This window comes from Giraffa tippelskirchi, chromosome 10 (genome assembly GCF_054371585.1).
Source record: "Giraffa tippelskirchi isolate mGirTip1 chromosome 10, T2T-mGirTip1v1.2.pri, whole genome shotgun sequence".
Taxonomy (NCBI): domain Eukaryota; kingdom Metazoa; phylum Chordata; class Mammalia; order Artiodactyla; family Giraffidae; genus Giraffa; species Giraffa tippelskirchi.
The window spans coordinates 60273894-60298535 of record NC_137284.1 but is presented as its reverse complement, the minus strand read 5'-3'; the positions used below and the strand labels follow the sequence as shown (position 1 = coordinate 60298535).

The following is a 24642-nucleotide window of genomic DNA, read 5'->3' as shown; positions in this document are numbered from 1 at the left end:
ACAACAGACTGGTTCCAAATAGGAAAAGGAGTACGTCAAGGCTGTATATTGTCACCCTGCTTATTTAACTTATATGCAGAGTACATCATGAGAAACGCTGGGCTGGAGGAAGCACAAGCTGGAATCAAGATTGCCGGGAGAAATATCAACAACCTCAGATATGTAGATGACACCACCCTTGTGGCAGAAAGTGAAAAAGAACTAAAGAGCCTCTTGATGAAAGTGAAAGAGGAGAGTGAAAAAGTTGGCTTAAAGCTCAACATTCAGAAAACTAAGATCATGGCATCCGGTCCTATCACTTCATAGCAAATAAATTGGGAAACAGTGGAAACAGTGGCTGACTTTATTTTTTTGGGCTCCAAAATCACTGCAGATGGTGACTGCAGCCATGAAATTAAAAGACGCTTACTCCTTGGAAGGAAAGTTATGACCAACCTCGATAGCGTATTAAAAAGCAGAGACATTATTTTGTCAACAAAGGTCCATTTAGTCAAGGCTATTGTTTTTCCAGTAGTCATGTATGGATGTGAGAGTTGGACTATAAAGAAAGCTGAGCGCCGAAGAACTGATGCTTTTGAACTGTGGTGTTGGAGAAGACTCTTGAGAGTCCCTTGGACTGTAAGGAGATCCAACCAGTCCATCCTAAAGGAGATTAGTCCTGGGTGTTCATTGGAGGGACTGATGTTGAAGCTGAAACTCCAATATTTTGGCCACCTGATGCGAAGAGCTGACTCATTTGAAAAGATCCTGATGTTGGGAAAGATTGAGGGCAGGAAGAGGAGGGGACAACAGAGGATGAGATGGTTGGATGGCATCACTGAATAGATGGACATGAGTTTGGATAAACTCTGGGAGTTAGTGATGGACAGGGAGGCCTGGCGTGCTGTGGTTCGTGGGGTCGCAAAGAGTTGGACACAACTGAGCGACTGAACTGAACTGAGACTGATATGCCCGTTTATCCATGTGAACAACCCAAGTCTTCTTCAACTTCTCCTTTTCCCCCACATCTTATCGGCGACCTATGTCCATCCATTCGATCTCTGAAATTCCTAAATCCACTCCCTGCCCTCCCTCCCCACTGCCTCAGCCTTGTTCACATCTTCTTCTGAGGAGACTTGGGTGGACTTGGAGACTTGGAGTAGACTCCACCCAACTCACCCTCCCACAGCCAGTGACCTTTGTGAAACATTGATTCTCCCTTCCTTAAAAGGCTTTAGTAGCTCTGCAGCAGATACAGGGTAAAATTCAAAGTTCTTAGCCCTTGACAGATAGCACTGTCCATGTTTGTTCATGTACCTCCCTCTCCCACTAAACTATGACCTCCACCAAGGCAGGAATGTATGCCTCCTTTGAGTTCCCAGTAGTTGGTTGGAGATGCAGAATATACTCAATAACTGTGAAGTAATGCAAGCAGGCAGAGGAAAAGTATAAAAGGCAACTCAATTTTAAAGACTCTCCTTCATGAGAGTTGATATGAAATCATTTTCTACAACTCCTGTTATAGCTGATTCATCTCTGCTCTTACCATAAATAGCAAACAAATAAAAGTCTCTTAACAATTAAAAAATATATCAAGGGTTGAAATGAGGGGTTTTTTTGGAAATTAGGTCTTAATATATATTTTCTTATATTGGATTCTAGTTCCACCATTTTCTAGATGTGTAACCCTGGACAAGATACTTAACCACTGGCTTCTGTTTCATCACTCATAAATTGGAGAGAATAACAGTAACTAATTCAAATGGTTGCTATGGGAATTAAATGAGGTCATGTCTGAAAAGTGTGTTAGAATAGGAAATGTTCAATAAGTTACTCTGAAAGAGATTATTCTGATAGTTACTCTGAAAGAGAGTGCACATATAGTTTACTTATGAAAATTACAAACATTATTGCTATTAGACAATGGGAAAACATGCGTGTATTTCCTAGAATGGAGGGAACATATCTTTACTTTTTCTATATAGTTCAGGCCATACCCAGTCAGCCTCTGAAGGAGATTGGCAGTTTTGTGTCTCGTCTCCCCAACCTTTCTCTCTCCCAACATTTTCTACCCCCATGACCTCTGGAGAGGTCCCACATGGTCCCACAGCTCCTGGAAGACAGGCAGCAAATCTGACAGCCCTCTGTAGAAAGAGACTTGGGTCAAAAGGAACATTTGATTAACTTCCAACATTACCTCAAAATTGTTTATTCGTATGTCCTAGGCATCTGGTCCCATAACCTCATGGGAAATAGATGGGGAAACAGTGGAAACAGTGTCAGACTTTATTTTGGGGGGCTCCAAAATCACTGCTGATGGTGACTGCAGCCATGAAATTAAAAGACGCTTACTCCTTGGAAGGAAGGTTATGACCAACCTAGATAGCATATTGACAAGCAGAGACATTACTCTGCCAACAAAGGTCCGTCTAGTCAAGGCTATGGTTTTTCCAGTAGTCATGTATGGATGTGAGAGTTGGACGGTGAAGAAAGCTGAGCACCGAAGAATGGATGCTTTTGAACTGTGGTGTTGGAGAAGACTCTTGAGAGTCCCTTGGACTGCAAGAAGATCCAACCAGTCCATCCTAAAGGAGATCAGTCCTGAGTGTTCATTGGAAGGACTGATGTTGAAGCTGAAACTCCAATACTTTGGCCACCTCATGTGAAGAGTTGACTCATTGGAAAAGACCCTGATGCTGGGAAGGATTGGGGGCTGGAGGAGATGGGGACGACAGAGGATGAGATGGCTGGATGGCATCACCGACTCGATGGACATGGGTTTGGGTGGACTCCGGGAGTTGGTGATGGACAGGGAAGCCTGGCGTGCTGCGATTCATGGGGTTGCAAAGAGTCGGACACGACTGAGTGACTGAACTGAGATATACACTGACACAGTGAAAAAACTCATTCATTTTTTCCTTTGAACTGACACACTGCCGGTGTTTTTTTTAGCATCTTACCTTAAGAAAATGCAAAGATACCCAGTATCTCTGCTCTCTTTTCACACATGCAAGAATATTAGAATGATTTAACACATTTCCACTTCCTCCTTCTTGTTCTTACCTTAAATTTTAAAAACCCATTCATTTTACTGGGCCATTCCTCCTGTAATAAACCAGAAATAAACTTTTTTTTTTCCACAAAATGCATATATATTTTGTGACTAGCACATAAAATTTTACTTTACATCTGTGTGTTTTTGACCTCTATAAATAGCAAGTTCATATTGTTCAATCTAGTATCTGAAGAATGTTAATTTGTTGATTATAAAAGTTTAAAAAATATATAACAATTTTCTATTTCTGTTATATGGCATTTCTTCACTTTTTAATATACTGAAATTCTCAGAAAATGACTTGGGTCAAGCGGACCATCTGATTAACTTCCAACATTATCTCAAAATTCTTTATTCATATGTTCTAGAGATACACTAACACAATAGAAAAACTCATTCATTTTTTCTTTGAATTTACACATTGCTGTAAGTTGTTAGGGAAGTCTACCCTCCAAGGAGCACTAGTATGAAGCATCTACAAAGCAAATCTTTCTTTTACTGATAATAACTATCTTTTATAACACCTCTTCCATGTATTTTTATGTTAAAAGATCTAAAGATATGACTCTTTAAAAAAAAAAGGAAAAGAGAGGAAGAAAATAAAAAGGATATGGAGGGATGAATGTCCCATCATATATTATACAAAATGACAATAATTACAAGAAACCTATTTCATAAATTACTGGGGATTTTACAGGTGATAATATACTGCAAAGAACTTTAAAGGGTTAAAATATGATCATGAAAGGCTGTCCACTTGTGTTCCAAGGACCATTTTTGGTCTGTGAATGCTTTGTTTCTGGTCCATGGTGAGATAAGTATGAAAATTTGAGCGTAAGCATTTAGAACTATTATACAAATTTGACAAAGTAATTTTACATCTGCTGAATCAAATAATAAAAGATTTAGGCTTATATTTTGTAAATCTGAATTTTCACTTCATTTTCTAGTAATTAATTCACTTTCATTGTACTTTACAAAGGCAAAGAAAACCTGTCCTTCACCACACATAGTTTGAGAAGCATTGAAAAAAACTATTATTATTTCTGAAATTTTGCTTAACAACCATTAATTTCTAATTACAAACTAGTTACATGTCATTATTTGAGAAATACTTCCAACCAAGTGTGAGCAATTGCCAGCATACAAACAAGTTCCAAAACAAGTCTGTTTTGTATTGGGTAACTTGGTTATTCGGGAGTCAGAAACCAATTTTTCCCATGAAAAAACATAAGCTAGGGGTTAGGCTGGCATAGCCTACAAATTTCAGTTATCTCAAAAGACTGCTAAGCTACACTATAAAATGTAATCACGCATATGTACTATAGAATTTAATGACCAGTCTTCTCCATTCTCTTGCGATGAAGAAATTAGGCTTCTGATTTCCAAATCAGAAAATCTCTCTTCCCCCAGCCCAACTAGGAGAAAAGATAATTCTCAGCCCTGGCATGGTAGGGATAGGGATTGGGAGTGGTGGTACATTTTTATTTTAACGTTTTTGTTTTATTTTGGAGTATAACTGATTAACAATGTTGTGATAGTTTCAGGTAGACAGCGAAGTGACTCGCGTGCGTGTGTGTGTGTGTGTGTGTGTATACATACATGTATCCATTCTCTCCCCAAATTGCCTTCCATCCAGGCTGTCACAACACTGAGCAGAGTTCCCTGTGCTATACGGTAGGTTCTTGTTGTTTATCCATTTTGGATATAGCAGTGTGTACATGTCCATCCCCAAATCCCTAACTCTCCCTTCCCAGAATAGAGCTATTGGGCTCTTCACACAGAGTCATGAGGAATTAGGAGACCAAGTTTGAGGGAACTCACTGGTCGAGTTAATAAAATTAAACTGAGGGTTCCCCAAGATTCTTTGAGACAGGTATGGTATGTCTCGCTGCATTTGAAAGCCTGATTCTTTACCACAAATGCCTCCATCCTAAACCCCAGGGTGTTGTGGCGGCACAAGATGGTGAGCTGGCTTCATCCTGAATGGACCTCTGTCACTGGCTACCTCAGGGACCTTTATTTCTCTTCTGCTATTGTTTGAAAAGATGTGAAGACAAGCCTAGGCTTAGTGAGAAACATTAGAAGACTCAATTAGTGATGTCTGCCATGGGCAAGAAAGGCAGGTTGGCACAAGAGCTGTGTTTCACTACCCTGAGTATGTCTTGAAGGAAACAGAACTTTGACCCTTTAAGTTCAGCTGTAACCAGGCTGAATTATTAATATTAAGAACATGAGTTTAAAAAATGTCAGGGCATAGCAAAGGGAAACAGCACACAACAATTATATGTACAATTAGATGTATAGGCACAGTTTTATGTACTGGTCACTATCCAGAATCATTGGCATAAGGCTCTCAAAACTAACACAGAAGCCCTGGCCATAGGCCCAGGCCTTTTCTTTTAGGCCTTCATTCTAAATTCTGATGTCACATATGAGATTCTTCTCTTCTCCAAAGACTGTCATTAAAAACCTCCCTAGGGCTTCCCTGGTGGCTCAGTGGTAAAGAATCCACTTGCCAATGTGGGAGACATGGGTTGGATCACTGATATGGGAAGATCCCACATGCTGCAGAGCAACTAAGCCTGCGAGCCACAACTACTGAAGCCCATGTGCCCCAGAGCCCATGCTCCGCAACAAGAGAAACCACTACAGTGAGAAGCCTGCATATGGCAACTAGAGAGTAGCCGCCACTCACACAACTAGAGAAAAGCCTGTGCAGCAGTGAAGACTCAGCACAGCCAAAAATTAAAAAAAAAAAAAAAAATAGCATGGTATCAGGGTATTTGTGTTCAAACAGACAAAAAAATAAAAACCCTCCCTAAAGAAGAGATCCCACCCTTACCTACCCAATCATAGGGTAACGATGGCACAATTCTTAATCCAAATGGTCCATATATAGAATTCCGGAGGGTTTGTGACCTTAAATGAGGGGGGAATATCTTGATTTCTAATGGAATTAAGCATTGTTTTCAATTACAAATGTAGAAAACAAACTCCAGAAGCATTAGCAATACTTGTGACTTTGTTACTAATGGAAATAAGAGTTATGATCATTATTTCATTATAGTGCTACAGATTTCTTGAAATAACATTTATGCTCATTACTACTTGAAAGAATAGTGCTACACCTTGCTATTTAATGTGTTAACAATGTAGCATACATTACTCTGCTATATTACTATAGCACAAACTTTTGAAAGGACACTTTGATAATTTCTTTTGAATGTAATTGATCTCCTTTGCAACTGGTACTTTCATTGCATGCATTTATAAACATTTTTCTAGGAAGGTATCTATAGTTTCACTACTGCCAGAGGAGGCCATGACACACACAAAAAGGTAAGCCTCCTGGACTTTCAAAGGGCAACTATGTAACTCTCTATCTACCATGCAACAGAACTTAATATCCCTCAGGACTGAATCAGAGACACTCACATACAGAAACTGAAAAGTGAAAGTGAAAGTTGGAATACTGCAGTGGATAGCTGTTCTCTTCTCTTGGGATCAAACCCAGGTCTCCCGCATTGCAGGTGGAGTCTTTACCAGCTGAGCCACCAGGGAAGCCCAAGAATACTGGAGTGGGTAGCCTGTCCCTTCTCCAGTGGATCTTCCCAACCCAGGAATCGAACCAGGCTCTCTTGCATTGCAGGCAGATTCTTTAACAGCTGAGCTACTAGGGAAGCCCTACAGAAAATGAGGGGTCTTATTTTTTTTCCTGGGGTGTATTACAGGTGAGAAACTGGCATCTGCTTTTATTTACTCATTGTTAATAAGACCTATGCCTATTGAAAATTAGCAATTGTAATCATTTCTGCCTACATAATGTAGGGCGACAATTAACCAGAAACCATTGGAAGCTTATTTCAGCCATACTCACTTGTTCCCTGGTGGGCTGGATGGTAAAGAATCTGCCTACAATGCTGGAGACCTGGCTTTGATTCCTGGGTTGGGAACATTCCTCTGGAGGAGGGCAAGGCAACCCACTCCAGTGTTCTTGCCTGGAGAATCCCATGGACAGAGGAGCCTGGCGAGCTACAGTCCATGGGATCACAGTCGAATACAACTGAGTGACTGGACTGAGCACAGCACCGTCTGGATGAAGCACTGCTTAGAAACTTGATGTTTCCTTCCTCCCATCTATATCCTGTTGTTAAAAATAGTGATTCCAACATAATATATTTACAAGACATGACCTAGTATCTTTTCCTGTAGTAATAATAATAACTCCCCACGCACATACCCACACTCTTTAAAACTGTCCCTCATAAGTTTCTAGGACGTAAGTTCCAGGACTACGGCGGCAGGAATGTCTGGGAAGTGGGAACTAAGAAAAGCCTGAGAGCTGCTTGAGATTCCTGCGTGGCTGTCAGTCAAAGGAAGTGAAGGAATGTCCAAGTGTCATCTAACCTGGCCTAACCTGGGGCGAGTGGGGCGGGGCCGGGCTCCTGGTCCCAGGGAAGGTGTCTGAGGAGGTCGGTTTGTGGTGTCAAAGGCCAAGGGCCGGGCCGAGGGCGGAGCCCCGGTTTCTCGCCAGCAGGGTGGCTCGGGGCGGAGCGCAGCCCGCGTGGCCCGGCGGTACCGCGACACCGCCCACAGTGCTCCCCGGTCTGGCGGAGCGAGGCGGCGCGGCTCCCGAGCCATGGGGCGGCTGCTGGCGCTGAGCTTGCTGGGGATCGCGCTGGCGCTGCTGGGCGAGAGGCTCCTGGCGCTCAGGTAGGGCCGGGGGCCCTCCCGGGTCCGCAGGGTCGGGGTGGCTGGGGCTGCGGGGCAGCGGGGACCCTCGTGCTGGGGCCCGGGGCCGGGGAGGCTCTCTGCCGGCTCTGCTCCCCGGCCCGCCGAGCGCCGCCACCCCGCCCCCAGCCGCCCGCAAAACCCCACACAGTTTGGGCTGAATCGCGAGACTTCCTGGAGAGTTTACAAGCCTTTGCTGCTCACAAAGTTCTTTGCTACCTAGGTTGACAAGCTGTGCGAGTGCCGTGCAATTTACTCAAGGGCAAACCTCGTGCTTTAACTTGAAAACAACACTATTACTCATGCACTGAAACTTTAATTATAAAGATTTATTTCAGGTCACGGATCCTGCTTCTCTTCGGTGCCCAAACCAGCCTCTGTCTTTAACAAAGTTGTTCTCCATCCCTCCCCTGCCGCGTTGGAGAAGCTTCCTCTGCTCTCTAATCTTGGCGCGGTAGATCAAAGATACTTGAAATATTCAGCTACTGCTCTTACATCACTTCCTAATTTATCTTCTCGTCCAGGAACCGTGAAGCCAGAATGCCAAACAGGACACGCCTAGTCCTTACATTTTACTTATTATGAAAAAAACGCAGTAGGCAGATGTCAAAGTCTCCCAATTATCAATTCAAATTATATAAGCCTTACGCGAAAGAATTCCAGAAATGCTGAGCATCTGTTCTGTATGCTGTGCTCTCTTAGGCTCCTGTAATAGAGTAAGGCACCGTTCTTACCCTATTAAAGGGAAGGAGAGAAATAAGACAGATAGATAAACTAGGATGTTCAGTGTAGCAGTATTAGTCGCTCAGTCCTATCCGACTCTTTGCGACCCCACGAACTGTAGGCCGTCAGGCTCCTCTATCCATGGGATTCTCCAGGCAGGAATACTGGAGTGGATTGCCGTTCCCTTCTCCAGAAGATCTTCCTGACCCATGGATCGAACCCAGGTGTCCTACATTGCAGGCAGATTCTTTACCATCTGAGCTACAGGGACGATCAGGATGTTCAGGACAGGTACAAACCAACCCCTATAGGCTTAAGGAGGAAAAATGATAACTCCTGAAGTTGAAGCCCAGGAGGAAGAGACATTTGACATTGTCCTGGAAGGATGGGTGAAACCCAAGAGGGGATGAAGGAGGCAGTCCCAGATGGAGTTTGAAGCATGAACAAAGGGACTGATGTGGGGAAGTTTGGATCTGAGGGGAGCTTAAAGTTAAGGAATGATAACAGTAGGGATAGGGGAAGGATAGGTTTTGAGCTGGTTATTAAAGGTATGCTGAGAAATTGGGGCCTGCTTTGATAGGCAAAAGGGGACTGTCAGTGTTTGCTGTTTGTTTTATTTTTTAAACAGGAACCTGTTTAAAGTTTCTAAAGCATAATCAGTTGGACTGTGTAGAGCTGACCTGGAAGGCTGGATTGGAGTAGAGCAGTGATTCTCAATCCTGGCTGTGACTTAGGATCTCCAGGAGGCCTGCTGTCTGGACTGCACCCCCTGCACCCGCAGCAGTTCCAATCCTGTTGCTCTGAGTGGGGCCCAGGCATGAGTATTTTTTATTTTTAAAAATTCTCCTGATAATTCTCATATGAAGTTAGAGTTGACAAGTACCAGAATGGAGAGTAAAAAGACCTAGGGAAACTAGTTAAAGTATTGCAGTGGTTTGGCCCAAACTCTGGAAGCCCTGGGGATGAGGGGTAGGTCAGAGGTGATGCTAGAGTTTCCAGCTCAACTGACTTGGCTGTAGCTTCATCTGCTTATAAAAAAACACCAGGAGGACAGTTGTCTGTGCAACAGGAAGGGTCAGAGTCAGAGGAGAAACGTTCACTGGTTAAGAAATGGACACGCTCAGTCAAACTGGAATGTCAGATAAACAACAAATCTTTTTTTAGTATAAACATACCCTGTGCAATATTTGGGATGGAATTATACTAAAATAGTATTCATTATTTATCTGAAATTCAAATTTAACTGGGCATCTCACATTTTATCTGGCAACCCTATAAGTGCAGAATATCAAGTACCTACTGTTTACGAAGTTTGGTGGTGTGCTTAAATGCATAGCATTTCTCCTTTCAGTCCCTTAGAGTATTTTGAAAAGCAGCATGTTCCCATCTTCACAAAAAGAAAGGCTCTTCAAAAAACAGATTTTCGGTTTGTTTTTTTGCTCTCATCCGGTGCCTTCTATTTCATTGTTCTATTTTTAGAGATGGTACTTCGGCACTCAAGTTATTTCTCTCCCCCAAGGTGCCCACTTAAATTTCAACTTGGATTTCAGATAAGCAATGAATAATATTTTAGTATAGTATGTCATGGATGGATAAATGGGATCAGAGTTGTCTATTTCCTTCTGAACTGTAACTGGATAAGTTTCCCAGGGGAAGATGGCATATCATACCCAACTTTTCCACTCCTCCATAGTTGAACAATAAAAGGGAAAACAGAAATACACAAATGTCTCCAGGCCTGTGCTCCCTATTCCAAAGCACACAGCCTTGAATGAATCATGAGACTTAAGTGCATAAGAGACCTGTGCCTGAGCAGGAAATCCAGAAATAGGCATCTGAACTTTCTGCTTGTTGCCTGACATCTGTTATGACAACTCCACCAAGAAGCTATCCAGTGAACACTTCTGAAGGGGCAGCCTGTTTCTCAGCCACCATCCTCCTTATTTATTGTGTGACTACCGTGTGCTGGTCTTAAATGGCTGTGCTGGGTCTTCATTGCGACACGAGTGGGGGCTATGTTGCAGAGAGTGGGGGCTACTCTCTAGTTGCGGTGCACAGGCTTTTCATTGTGGTCACTTCTCTTGTTGCAGAGCGTGGGCTCTAGGTGTGTGAGCTTCAACAGTTGTAGGGCGTGGGCTCAGTAGTTACGGTTCCTGGGCTTTAGAGCACAGGCTCAGTAGTTGTGGTGCAAGGTTTGCTCCACGGCATGTGGGATCTTCCTGGATCGGGGATCCAACCTGAGTCTCCTGCATTGGCTGGCCGGTTTTTTACCGCTGAGTCACCAGGGAAGCCCTGTGTGCTAGTCTTTGTGTTGAAAGTGTCAACAGTTCTTTGTATTAAACTAAAACAAACATTTACTGACATTTGGAAAGAAAGCCCTTTACCTTCCTGCCTTCTCCCAGTCTTCATATCTGTCTTTATTATATTATATATTTCCTATATTATATCTGATAAAACTGAAGCTTGGAAAAGCTAACTAGTTAGTTCAATAGTTAGTGCCAAACCTGTACTCTAAGCCAGGTCTTCCTATTCCAAACACAGTTCGCCCCAGTTCCCTGCAGCCTCCTCTCTTCTCTTCCATTGGAGCAAATTTTCCTCAGCTTTACAAGGCTGGGCACAAACTCTGAGTTAAGTAAGAGCATTACAGGGGATGAGGGAGTGAATTCCAAGGGGGCTAACAAGTCTGTATGTGAAAGATAAAGCCCCTGTTTGAATTTAAGTCTGCACTTAAAGGATAAAGCCCCACCAGTGGTTTGTAAATTCAAAGGCACTGCGATAAGGAACAAACCTGGTAAGAACACTGTGTCCCCTGTTGACATGCCAACCTGGTGCATCTTTACTGTTACCACAAAATGAAGCAAGATAATCACTAACCACCCCCGTCTCATTCCACTTTGAAGGTAATGCCTTTTCCTGAGTGAAAGAAATAGAGATTCCTTTCCTGGTAATGACTGTGGGTGAAGGGTTCATGCCTTGTAGCCAGATAGTCTGAATTCTCCACTATTTACCTGAGTCGTTGGCTTTTTATTTCACCTTTCTGTGCCTCAGTGTCCTAATCTGTAGGATGGGGGTAATCATACTTTATGCTCCATATAGGGGCTATAAAAAAATCAATGAGTTAATTCTTGCAAAATGCTAGAACAATGTCAGACACGTAGTAAGTGCTCAATAACAGTTACCTGTGATGATGGTGTTGGAGCAGAGGTTCTTAGATCTTTGGGCCGCAGATCCCTTTGGAAATCTGCTGAAGCCTTGACTTCTCAGCATCGTGTTTCTAAATGCATAAAATAAAATACACAGGATTACAAACCAAACTTAAATACTAAGTGAATACTAACTTACTTAAATTCTATTGTCAAACTATTTGAAAAATCTAATGTAGGATATAATAAGCCTTAAATATATCTATAGGTCATTGAATACCTAACAGTAGGTACTGTGGAGCAGAGATGAGTATAAATGGTATTTTGAGATATCTACAACTAAAATGTTATGAAACAACATCTGCAATTTCTGTTAGTGACAGTCACAGGTACTACTAGTAGAAAGCTCAGTGGTTTGTTGCCTACACTCATCATCAAAAGAAATACTCACTTTCAGTCAGAGGTTTAACTAAAGATGTGTTTTTCCCCCCATCTGAGTTCATAGACCCCTGAATTTTACCCATGGACTCCACGAAGTTCACTGGGCCTGAAATTAAGAACCCTGATATTGGGACTTCCCTGGCGGTCCAATGGTTAAGAATTTGCCTTGCAATGCAGGGAATATGGGTTTGATCCCTGGTTGTGGAACTAAGATCCCACATAAGGCCTATAGACCTAAACTGACCTGCCAAAGGTCGTGCAGTCTTGTTGCCATGACAGAAACATGGTCTATCTCTTTCATTACTAACACTTGCGATACATGTTGGCCCTTCTTATTACTGATTTCCTTTTATCACCCATGAGTATCAGCAGCAGCATCCTCATCACTAGTATTAACTGCTACTACTTATGTTAGACTAAATATAATTGTTTTCCAATAAAAATTAATTAAAAAGAATACTTGTTTTCCCTTTAATTCACTCCTGGGGCTCATAGATTTGAGATCTTTTTGTATTTTTCTTTAACTGCTTAATTTAAAATTTTTGTTTGTTATTTTATTTTTAATTTTCTATTATGTCCGTATATTTTATATGTTTATTTTATTCATTTATTTTTATTTCATTGTTTTATTGCTATGTTGTTTTAAGAAATTTAATACTATTTTAGTTATATGATTCCAAATACATAGTGATTAACACTTTAATTAGAAACTTTCATATTATATACACACACGTATATGTGAACTGCCAAAATACATAGTTGCCACTACCTATTGGTAATTCTGAGTTATCCAGGCCGAGGTTTCTTCCATTTTGCCAAGAAAACAGTAGCCTTCCCCATATTCAGCGTCTTGAAGTCCAAAGAGGCAAGGATATGAATAGAAGAGAGACAAGTGACACACTGTCATTTTGTCTCTTAGGTGTGTGGTATGCGTGAACCACTTTGCAAAATGCAGACTGCTCTGTAAGCATGATTGTTGTCATTTATGTATGTAGAGAACACAAAGAAGGTGAGATGATGAGAACTGGGGAAGCTTTCAAACAGTAGGGCCCAGATGTGTTTGTCCACCTTGCTTGGTGGGCTGCTGCTCCAGGGTGGGAGGGGAGAGTGAAGATGCTTTATCAAAGTTCAACATTTTCTCGTTATTTCTTCACTTCTGTTTTTATGAAATGACAACAGCAAGTAGTTTTGCTAGAGTAGTTGGTGCTCCGCAACCTCTTAATAAGTATTTACGTGGTATCTTCTGTGAGCCAGGCTCTGAACAATGCCATTTTCTCTCGGCCTGCCTTCAGTCACTGCGTCATTCTGCAGAGGGTCTGAGCAGTTTTCAGCCCCTCTGGGTCTTCTGGTTCTACATCTGCGGCTCTTCCCACAACACAAGAGCTATGAGAAGTGGGACTTGGTGTCATCTTTATATTTGCAAAGGAACATGCATTGCAAGCTGTATTTGTTGGATTATTGGCTTCCTTTTATGACCCATGTTCACATAGAGAACTTTGTGATATGCATTTTTATTTTAGCTTCAGTTCTGGTGCTATTTTATGTTCCTACCCTTGTTTTCCATCTTCTCCTTTATCCGCTTTAGATTGCTGTGTTTTTTTGTATTGCTGTAAGCCTCTTTAAACCGTTTCTGCTACAAAGCAGGGATACATAAACAGATAGATTGTTTTCTTTTTTAAACAGGAATCGACTTAAAGCCACTAGAGAAGTGGAATCTGTAGACCTTCCTAACTGCCACCTGATTAAAGGAATCGGTGAGTCTGAGAAAATGCTTGTTACACAGCTCACATTGTTTGGCCACTAATACTAAAAAATTCACTAAGAGTATTTTGGCACATAATTACTGTTTACCAGAGGAAAAATCACATTAGATCAGCAAAACCTTTTCATCTCTTTTGATCTCATGTACCCTGTATTTTTTCTTACTCTCACTGTGATTTATTAATTATTTGTACAACCCTATGTTTGTTGTTAGATTTCTTGCTTTTTTAGTGACTTTGCTGAACTATTTTTGTCAGGTCTGTATTCTTTGTCATGTGTGGCAACTGAATTCTATGTAACATTTGCCCAGGAGTTAGTTGGTAAAGGTAAGTCAGAAGGAAGAGAAGTTAAAAAATAAAAATCTCCTAACAAAATCTCCACTTCCCACAAATATTACTCAGCTATAAAAAAGAATGAAATAATGCCATTTGCAGCAACATGGATGGAACTAGAGATTATCATACTAAGTGAAGTAAGACAGACAAAGACAAATATCATATGATACCACTTATATGTGGAATCTAAAAAATTACACAAATAAATTTATGTATAAAACAGAAACAGATCCAGAGACAGGGACTTCCATGGTGGTACAGTGGATAAGAATCCACCTGCCAATGCAGTGTACATGGGTTCGATCTCTGGTCCAGAAAGATTCCACATGCCACGGAGCAACTAAGCTGGTGTGCCACAAGTACTGAGACCACGTTCTAAAGCTCCTGAGCCACAGCTACTGAAGCCTGAGCGCCTAGAGTCCAAGCCACCACAGTGAGAAGCGTGGGCACGACAAGAGTCGGCCCCACAACTAGAAAAAGCTTGTGCACAGCAATGAAGACCGAGCACAACCAAAAGTAAAGAAAGAATGAATAAATAGTTTTTTTATTTTTTAAAAAAGAAATAGATCCACAGACATAGAAAACAAACTTTTGGTTATCAAAGGGGAAAGGGGAGGTTGGGATAAATTAGGAGTTTGGGATTAATATGTACACACTACCATATATAAAATAGATAAACAGTAAGTGAAGCACAGGGAACCCTGGTATGCTGCAATCCATGGGGTTGCAGAGAATCAGATACAACTTAGTGACTGAACAACAACAACAAGGTCCAGCATATTGTGTAGCACAGGGAACTATACTCAGTATTTTGTAATAACCTGTAATGGAAAAGAATATATATATGCACATATAACTGAATCACTATGCTGTATACATAAAACTAACACAACACTGTAAACCAACTATACTTCAATAACAAGTAAACAATTAAATTTTTAAAAAATTTCCGTCTCCCACAAAAATAACCTCAGACACAGAGTTTCTATTTTATCCTTTCTGGTATTTCCAGTGCAAATGCAAACAAATATATGCATATACATTTATATCTATTTTTTCACAAATGGCCTCTTAGTATAAAATTATATTCTGCAACTTGCTTCATTCTGAACATGAAGAGATTTCCACATTAGCACTTGTAATAGACCTACCTCATTCTTTTCAATATTTGCACGTATCATTATTATTTAACCAGTTCCTTAATGCACATTTGAGTGGCTGCAGTTTTTTTGCAACTACAAGCAAATCAGTGAACATCATCATGCACATAGCTCTTGCATTTTTTTTTTTACCTGAAGGATAAGTTTTCAGTAGTGGGATTATTGTTCAGTTAGCACATATATTTAAAGTTTTGATAGTGTTTGCTAAATTGCCGTCGAGTTGGAACAAGAATAAACTCAGGACCTCATATTTACAACCACATTCACTCCAGACAGGATTCATAATGCACTTTTGTCAAAAACAAAGTAGTGGAACTTTTCTGGATCATACAAAGAAGGCTTCAGTTTCATGCCATGCCATGCTTCGTCATTTCAGTCGTGTCCGACTCTGAGACCCAATGGACCTCAGGCTCCTGCCTGGCTCCTCTGTCCGTGGGATTCTCCAGGCAAGGATACTGGAGTCAGTTGCCATGTTTTCTTCCGGGAATCTTCCCGACCCGGGGATCGAACTCTTGTCTCTTGCACTGCAGACGGAGTCTTTACCACTAAACCACCAGGAAGCCAATTCATGGAACCTATTAGTTTTCAGAGCAGCCTTTTCTACTTCAGAGTTTCTTTCTGGTTCTGCTCCCTCTCCTTCTCTGTACATCTGTTTTCTCTGTGCTCTTGTCTCCTTTTCCCGTTGCTACTTTTGTACTTTCTTCTAGTCGTGTCTCCCTTCACTAGACTCCTTGACTTCTCTCACCTGGGGTTTCCCCTTTTTGTTTGTCACCCAAACACTTAGCAGGAAGATACAAACTCAGTGTCAAATACCCAACTGTTGGATTGAAAAGGTCTATGCTGGATAACAAAGCCTTTGACTGTGTGGATCACAATAAACTGTGGAAAATTCTGAAAGAGATGGGAATACCAGACCATCTGACCTGTCTCTTGAGAAACCTGTATGCAGGTCAGGAAGCAACAGTTAGAACTGGACATGGAACAACACACCAGTTCCAAATAGGAAAAGGAGTACGTCAAGGCTGTATATTGTCACCCTGCTTATTTAACTTATATGCAGAGTACATCATGAGAAACGCTGGGCTGGAAGAAACACAAGCTGGAATCAAGATTGCCAGGAGAAATATCAATAACCTCAGATATGCAGATGACACCACCCTTATGGCAGAAAGTGAAGAAGAACTAAAGAGCCTCTTGATGAAAGTGAAAGAGGAGAGTGAAAAAGTTGGCTTAAAGCTCAACATTCAGGAAACTCAGATCCTGGCATCTGGTCCCATCACTTCATGGAAAATAGATGGGGAAACAGTGAAAACAGTGTCAGACTTTATTTTTCTGGGCTCTAAAATCACTGCAGATGGAGATTGCAGCCATGAAATTAAAAGACGCTTACTCCTTGGAAGGAAGGTTATGACCAACCTAGATAGCATATTAAAAAGCAGAGGTCCGTCTAGTCAAGGCTATGGTTTTTCCAGTAGTCATGTATGGATGTGAGAGTTGGACAGTGAAGAAAGCTGAGTGCCGCAGAATTGATGCTTTTGAACTGTGGTATTGGAGAAGACTCTTGAGAGTCCCTTGGACTGCAAGGAGATCCAACCAGTCCATCCTAAAGGAGATCAGTCCTAGGTGTTCATTGGAAGGACTGATGTTGAAGCTGAAACTCCAATACTTTGGCCACCTCATGCGAAGGGTTGACTCACTGGAAAAGACCCTAATGCTGGGAAGGATTGGGGGCAGGAGGAGAAGGGGTCGACAGAGGATGAGATGGCTGGATGGCATCACCGACTCAATGGACATGGGTTTGGGTAGACTCCGGGAATTGGTGATGCACAGGGAGGCCTGGCGTGCTGCGATTCATAGGGTCGCAAAGAGTCGGACACGACTGAGAGACTGAAACTGAACTGATGCTGGATAACGCAGACTGTCCTAAAATTAAGGTTGTCTGAAGTCCTGAGAAACTCAGCAACTGCATCCTTCTTTCTGGCTGCAAGCCCAAAGAGCTCCTTGGAACTGGTCACTCGGCAGAAGCCAGATAATATCTGAGACGGACCTGTTCAGGTTGGGAGGTTGAGCTTGTGATCCTGGAGGTTACTTTTGCTACCAAGTTAATAATTGTAAAATTATTGAATAGCCTTGGGTTTGTGAAGCCCACCTTCTGTGGATTCAAGTCTCAGAGCAGACGGCATTAGAGGACAGACTGCCAAGTGCATTGCTGCTGCAACTCATTGGGACAGAGAGCTCCTCAGAGGAAAACAAGTCCAACAACATTTGTATTCTGAACAGGCGTCTGACTGTGTTTGTGACCTTTATGTTGTGATGTGTGCAAGCTGCTATCTGAAATTGGGAAGAAAGAGGAAATATGTCACCTATGGCCCCTCTTGTGAAGTGTTTAATGTCTCTGAGGCACTTCAAAAGGCAGTGGAGCGAAGACGTTGAATGATTAGAAGCACATTTGGGATACATTTTTAGATCTAATTAGAATTGTATTTTTCTTTTTTTCCCTTTCTTCTTTGCTTTTGCTCTCTGGTTAGCATACACTATATGAACATTTGTTGAATGCTTGTCAGGGATGCATAATGGTTAGTAATAGCTTGTGGTTATATGTTTTTAACAACAGTTGCTTATTCAGTGGTCTTTGACTACAAAGGATTAGTAGTGTATACTTTCCCATATGGGCAAAAGCAACTTCTCATGGTAGGCAGCAGGAATACAGGAGTTCTCTTTTTTAGTTTCCACTTTGGGAACAGTAGCAGCCACGCACTTGAGGCCAGCTAATCCTTCCAGGAGATAAGACCATATCCCATGCCCCCCACCATCCCCATCAAGGAACGCACACAACACACATACACAAACACACACACACACACACACACACACACACACACACACACACATCAAGGCTACATTCATCATGACTGGAAATGAACTCCTAGGTGCTTTATATGTATCATATCATCTCATGTCTGTTTTAATAAATAAATAACCACTACCACTGGAGAAGGAAATGGCAACCCACTCCAGTATTCTTGCCTGGGAAATCCATAGACAGAGGAGCCTGGTGGGCTACAGCCGATAAGGTCACAAAAGAGTCAGACACAACTGAGCAACTAAACAACAATAACAACAACAATCACTACCACATATCATACAGGATATGTGCCTTCAGGGTGGGGGGAGGGGTCAGAAAGTAAGTTCACTACTTATTCCATTTTTTTAAAATTTCTTTTTAGTGTATCTAACAGAAACTAAGATTTGGCATAATATCTATATCTAAATAATAAAAATTATGCTTAAAGAGTTATTTAATTCTATTTGAAGTTAAAACATTTTAAAATGTCTTTGAAAATGCTGGCATTCAGAGTCCTGGTCTAAAAATTTTGAATGGATTATTTCTCTTGAGTTAATAAATGATTTTATACACTTGGCAGTCAAGATTTTTATAACTGCTGCTTGAGAGATTTTTTTTTTTAAGCAGCATTAACGTTTGTAGCTCTTGTCATCAAGTACTTTGCAATCTACCTATGAAAAGGAAAGCAAAAAGGCTCACTGTGTGAGATACGGACATATTTTTTGTTTTTCTTTTTATAACAGATCAGGATCTAAGGCTCAAAGAGGTTAAATAATCTTTGCAATTTTTTTTCAATATAGTATCTTCTCCCAGAGTCATTAACACACATATCTGATTAATGAACCAAAAAAGTGGAAAATAATAAGCCACATTACATTTTGGATCCTCTGTTGGGTATGAAGGGCTGATCAGCTGTTATAAAGTTACAGTAACTAACTTACAGAAGAAAGAAATTGATTTTCTTTTATGGGACAGTCCAAAGACAAGCAAATGGTGTAGGGTGACTAGATGACTGTATTTCATGTGGTCATTCTGAGACAAAGGCTGATGAAGCAACATAGCTATCTTCAACGTATCATCTTGGTCCAAGACTAGAACTCCAGTTGTTGCCATTTCCCAGCAGGAAGGGGTAGAAAGAAAATTTACCTAGATAGTTTTACTTTCTTTTACCCAGTAGTTGCATACACCTTATACTTTCATGTCTCATTAACCTGAACTCAGACAAACAGCCACCTTTATCAGCAAGAGGGACTTTCCCCATGGCTCAGTCGGTTAAAAAATCTGCCTGTAATGCAGGAGAACTGGGTTCGATTCCTCAGTCAGGAAGATCCCCTGGAGAAGGGAATGGCAACCTACTCCAGTATCCTTGCCTGGGAAATACCATGGTCAGAGGAGCCTGGCAGGCTACAGTACATGGGGTCACATAGGGTCCGATACGAACGAGCAAGCACACACATGTTGCCATGTACCTGTAGCTGAACAGCAATAAGGGAAGTATGGATCCTGGGGAGGGGTTGGCCTTCTCTGACACAGATAGATAATCGCTAGAGAAATAAGAAGGGATCAAAATCAGATATGCTAGTTACAAGACTTTCTAGAGAAAGATGGTTTGAAAGAAGTTTGAAAGAAAAGTACAACGTATGAATTGATGAAGATCTTGGTGAAAGGCATGGAAGAAAACATTTTGAGGAAAAAGCCGACATATAGAATTGACCACAGTTGGATTTACAAAGTCAAGTGTTCTCAGAAAGGAACCAGGGGATGGTTGTGACAGAAATTTCATTCAATGATAGGTTGTATTTGTTTCTATGTACTTTTAAGTGAGAACAAAAGACTTGAATCCCAGCTCCCCAATTTGTGACCTTAACCTTTCAAAGGCTCAATATTCTCTACTCTAAAATAAGAGATAATATTATTGTTTCTTCGAGTTAGAAAATTATATGAATTAACATGTGTAAAGTACTTACAAGGAGCCTGGTACTTGGTGAACACAATATATGTTAATAGTTATAACTGTTACTACTAATACTACTACTGTTTCTGTTATTGAATTAGAGGAGAAAACACATCTCCAGCTTTGACTACTTTTACAATAATCATACTGAAAAGGTGTTATGAAATGACAAAAGTCTATTGTTGTATTGGCTAAAAAAGTGAAGATGGGGACTAGATCTGGAAAATATTCTAAAGAAGCTTACAGATATGACTTTTTTTCCTTGAAATTAAGCAACAGAATGAAACAGAAGTTGCAATGTGGTAGAAGTGAAAATATCTTTCAAAAACGGTGTTCTTCTCTTGATTATTGAAAGAATATGTTTTGTATTGTGTGTGTGTGTGTGTAATAAAGTTTTATTAAAGTATGAAGGAGACAGAGAAACCTTCTGACATAGGCATCAGAAGGGGGCAGAAAGAGTACCCCTTTGCTAGTGTTAGCAGTGGAGTTATATACTCTAAGATAACAGGATTAGCTGGAAGGTTTAATCCAGAGACTGTCCTTCAGGCAGGATACATTATTGTTATAATCCCTGTAAAGACAGACCTACTTCCATAATTTACATTTTAAGATAACAGAATTAGAATCCAGAGAGTTTAATCCAGAGACTGTCCTCTGGCAGGATATGTTATTGTTATATAATTCTTGTAAAGACAGACCTACTCCCATAATTTACATTTTAAGATAACAGAATTAGCCAGAAAGTTTAATCCAGAGACTGTCCTCAGGCAGGATACATTATTGTTATATAATCCTAAGGAATGTAGAGAGAAAAGAAAAAAAAAAGTTTGTCCTTTCTTTCTCCTTGAGAATTCTAGACCCCTCTCTCCTTGGGGACCCCTAGACTTCTTATCAACCCACCTAGGAAAGGACTCTCTCATTCCCCCCTTTTCTTTTAAGAGAATTATGTTGCCAAGGGAAAGGGGCGTCGTTTTCATTCCATAACTACTTCCTGCTGTTTAGGGGCATAATCCCTAAATTGTTGGGCAACATATTCTCCTAACCCTCATATTGAGGGTCTGTGATCCAGGGGCCCCAAGTAATAGTTGGAGGAGGCTGTGGCACTTGTAGGAGCTTGGATAACCATTTGTAACTTAAAAGCTTTTAGATGGTTAGAAACCCCCATTATACAGTTACAGACGTAAGGCAAAATCGTCATTTAACCAAGTTAAAATCAAAATGAAAAGTCACATTATGTTCATAGTTACATCAGTCCATCTTAAGGTTGTTTGATGTCATCAGTTGAAGAAGAGGCATCACATATAATTGTTGTTGAAGGTATTTGCAGACTTGGAGAGTCTTTTCCTTGAAGTGGAGATGTCCACCACGGGAAGCCTTCCACTGATGAATAGGGGAGTGAATGCTCCACAGACCCAGCAGTTAGACTGATTGTGAAATGCTGCATAGGAGTGAGCCCAAGACAGGAAGGTATTGTCCTGAGGATCAAACAGCAGACTCAGGATCTTTGGCGTTAGCAGAAGTAGGCTCACATAGATTATCAGGCCCATCTGAAAAGTACAAAGTCAGAGCATAGAAAGTAAAGACATAAAATGACGCCGCTTAGTTCTGGTCAGGGTACCACCTCTTAACTCGAGTGTGATGTACCCACGAATCATTTCCTGGTACTTTGACAGCTGTGGGAGAAGAAAGAATAACAGGGTAAGGGCTTTCCCAAAGGGGCTCAAGGGATGGGCCCCCAGACCCCAGTGTTTTTATGAGGACCTCGGTTCCTGGCTCAAATAGAGGCTTGCTTGATTCAGAGGCTGGGTCAGGAGTTGTCTCCTGGAGTTCTGTTAATGCCTGTTGAAAAGCTGAGAGCTGAGTTACTGGTCCTTCTAACAACAATGACTGATACTTAAGAAGCCTACTGTCTGTCATCCAAATATTGACCTTGTATTTTAAGATTCCACTCACATCATGAGAAGTCAATACGGTAAGATTTCGTCCTTAATTATCTTTAAAGCTTCAGGTGCTAATAAAGCCACTGCCCCAATTACTCTTAGGCAGTGGGGCCACCCACATGAAACTACATCTAATTCTCTACTTAGATTATTTCTTGATTATTGAAAGAATATGTTTTGTAGAAATTTTTAAAACAAAGAAAAGTTTATTCTGTCTTGCATATAGAGTTATTGTTACCATCTTTCAAATTCCATATATATATGCATTAGTGTACTGTATTGGTGTTTTTCTTTCTGGCTTATTTCACTCTGTATTATGGGCTCCAGTTTCATCCATCTCAATACAACCGATTCAAATGTATTTTTTTAATGGCTGAGTAATATTCCATTGTGTATATGTACCACAGCTTCCTTATCCATTCGTCTGCTGATGAACATCTAGGTTGCTTCCATGTCCTGGCTATTGTAAACAGTGCTGCGATGAACATTGGGGTACACGCGTCTCTTTCAATTCTGGTTTCCTCGGTGTGTATGCCCAGCAGTGGGATTGCTGGGTCATATGGCAGTTCTATTCCCAGTTTTTTAAGGAATCTCCACACTGTTCTCCATAGTGGCTGTACTAGTTTGCATTCCCACCAACAGTGTAAGAGGGTTCCCTTTTCTCCACATCCTCTCCAGCATTTATTGCTTGTAGACTTTTGGATAGCAGCCATTCTGACTGGTGTGAAATGGTACTTCAAAGAGACACAGATGCATAGAACAGTCTTATGGACTCTGAGGGAGAAGGTGAGGGTGGGACGTTCTGGGAGAATAGCATTGAAACATGTATATTATCATATGTGAAACAGAACACCATTCCAGGTTCGATGCATGAGACAAATGCTCAGGGCTGGGGCAATGGGATGACCCAGAGGGATGGGATGGGGAGGGAGGTGGAAGGGGGGTTCAGGATGGGGAACACATGTAAACCCATGGCTGATACATGTCAATGTATGGCAAAAACCACTACAATATTGTAAAGTAATTAGCCCCCAACTAAAATAAATAAATTTATTAGAAAAAAAAAAGAAAAGTTTAAAGAGTAAAAGGAAAATCACTCAACCCAAAATCCCACCACCCAAAAACTCATTGTTAGTTTTATTTCTACATATCTTTTCTTTGTCTATGTGTATAGGCATGTGCACATTGAAATTGTCTTAAATAATTTTTCAGGAACAACAAATTTTAATTAATTGAGCTCCTACTAAATGGATCTAGAAAGCAGAACTTGGACTAGAATTCTGTGTGCACGTGTGTGTTCATATGTTTGTGTTTTTGTGTGTATATGTGGTGAAGGGTTCCTTGGTCCTCACTCTTTACCAGTTCAGAAGCACCATGGAACTTTTGGTGGGTATCACAGACCCATTTTTGAAACTGCTGAAACCATAGAACCTTTTTCACAGAAGATATCTGTACATGTACAGGACATTTTGCATTGCACAGAATTTCAGAGGGTTCATCAGTTCAGTTCAGTTCAGTCGCTCTGTCATGTCTGACTCTTTGCGACCCCATTAACCGCAGCACGGCAGGCCTCCCTGTCCATCACCAACTCCCGGAGTTTACCCAAACTCATGTCCATTGAGTCGGTGATGCCATCCAGCCATCTCATCCTCTGTCGTCCCCTTCTCCTCCTGCCCTCAATCTTTCCCAACATCAGGGTCTTTTCAAACAAGTCAGCTCTTTGCATCAGATAGCCAAAATATTGGAGTTTCAGCTTCAACATCAGTCCTTCCAATGAACACCCAGGGCTGATCTCCTTTAGGATGGACTGGTTGGATCTCCTTGCAGTCCAAGGGACTCTCAAGAGTCTTCTCCAACACCACAGTTCAAAAGCATCCATTCTTCTGCACTCAGCTTTCTTTTATAGTCCAACTCTCACATCCATACATGACTACTGGAAAAACCATAGAGTCTTTAAAACCCATTTGTGGCTCCACTGACCCCAGGTTAAGAACTCCTCCAGCACACTATGCTTAGACATCTCTCCACTTTCTGGGAAAATAAGCATATGGATCATCTTTATGAAGTGAAGTTCTTGACTTTTTCTTTTTTTTGCGTTTCTCCGCTGTGATGGAAAGAGCACCACTAGAGGCAGTGCAGCTAATGCAAACTCAGGAATCAAAACCCAAATAGCTGGATAGGTGCTGTTTGTTTTTGATAACCTAGAAATAATCTTGGAGACATACTCTGGAGAGGGCTTGAATTTTGTGGACTCAAAGAATGCGTCATGATTTGGCTTAATCTAAGCCATTTTTATTCTTTTCTTGTGTTTGGGTCTATTACCTGTCCATGGAATTTACACAGTGAGACCACTGGGAAGGTCTTAAGTCTAATTATTTGCTGTGCTGTGTGGAGTGTACTGCAGACAATCAATAAACAATCAATAGTAATTGTAGTCTGTCTCAGAGACTGTGTTGAAGCTTCAACTGGCTTAGGTGCATGGTATTTTTCATTAATTTTCTTTTGCCAGTTTTTTTTTTTTAATCTAAAGCCTAAATTTAAAGATTAAACAGAAAGCTCTTTGCTTATGAGA

The 24642-nt window shown here is 41.1% G+C and overlaps 2 protein-coding genes across 3 annotated transcripts in view; one reads left to right on the top strand and one right to left on the bottom strand.

Moving 5' to 3' along the window:
• Positions 1-24642, bottom strand: part of ASB4 (ankyrin repeat and SOCS box containing 4) — a 259323-nt gene that overhangs the window by 138570 nt on the left and 96111 nt on the right. Inside the window, exon 2 of the mRNA XM_081531520.1 lies at positions 11671-11765. The gene's annotated coding sequence lies outside the window, so the exon portion shown is untranslated. The remainder of the gene's footprint in view (positions 1-11670; positions 11766-24642) is intronic.
• Positions 7632-24642, top strand: part of PON2 (paraoxonase 2) — a 31523-nt gene continuing 14512 nt past the window's right edge. For both annotated transcript variants that reach the window (XM_081531523.1, XM_081531522.1), the window contains exons 1-2: positions 7632-7750; positions 13759-13829. In XM_081531523.1, the coding sequence (XP_081387649.1) occupies positions 7677-7750; positions 13759-13829 (145 nt within the window). In that variant the 5' untranslated portion in view covers positions 7632-7676. The remainder of the gene's footprint in view (positions 7751-13758; positions 13830-24642) is intronic.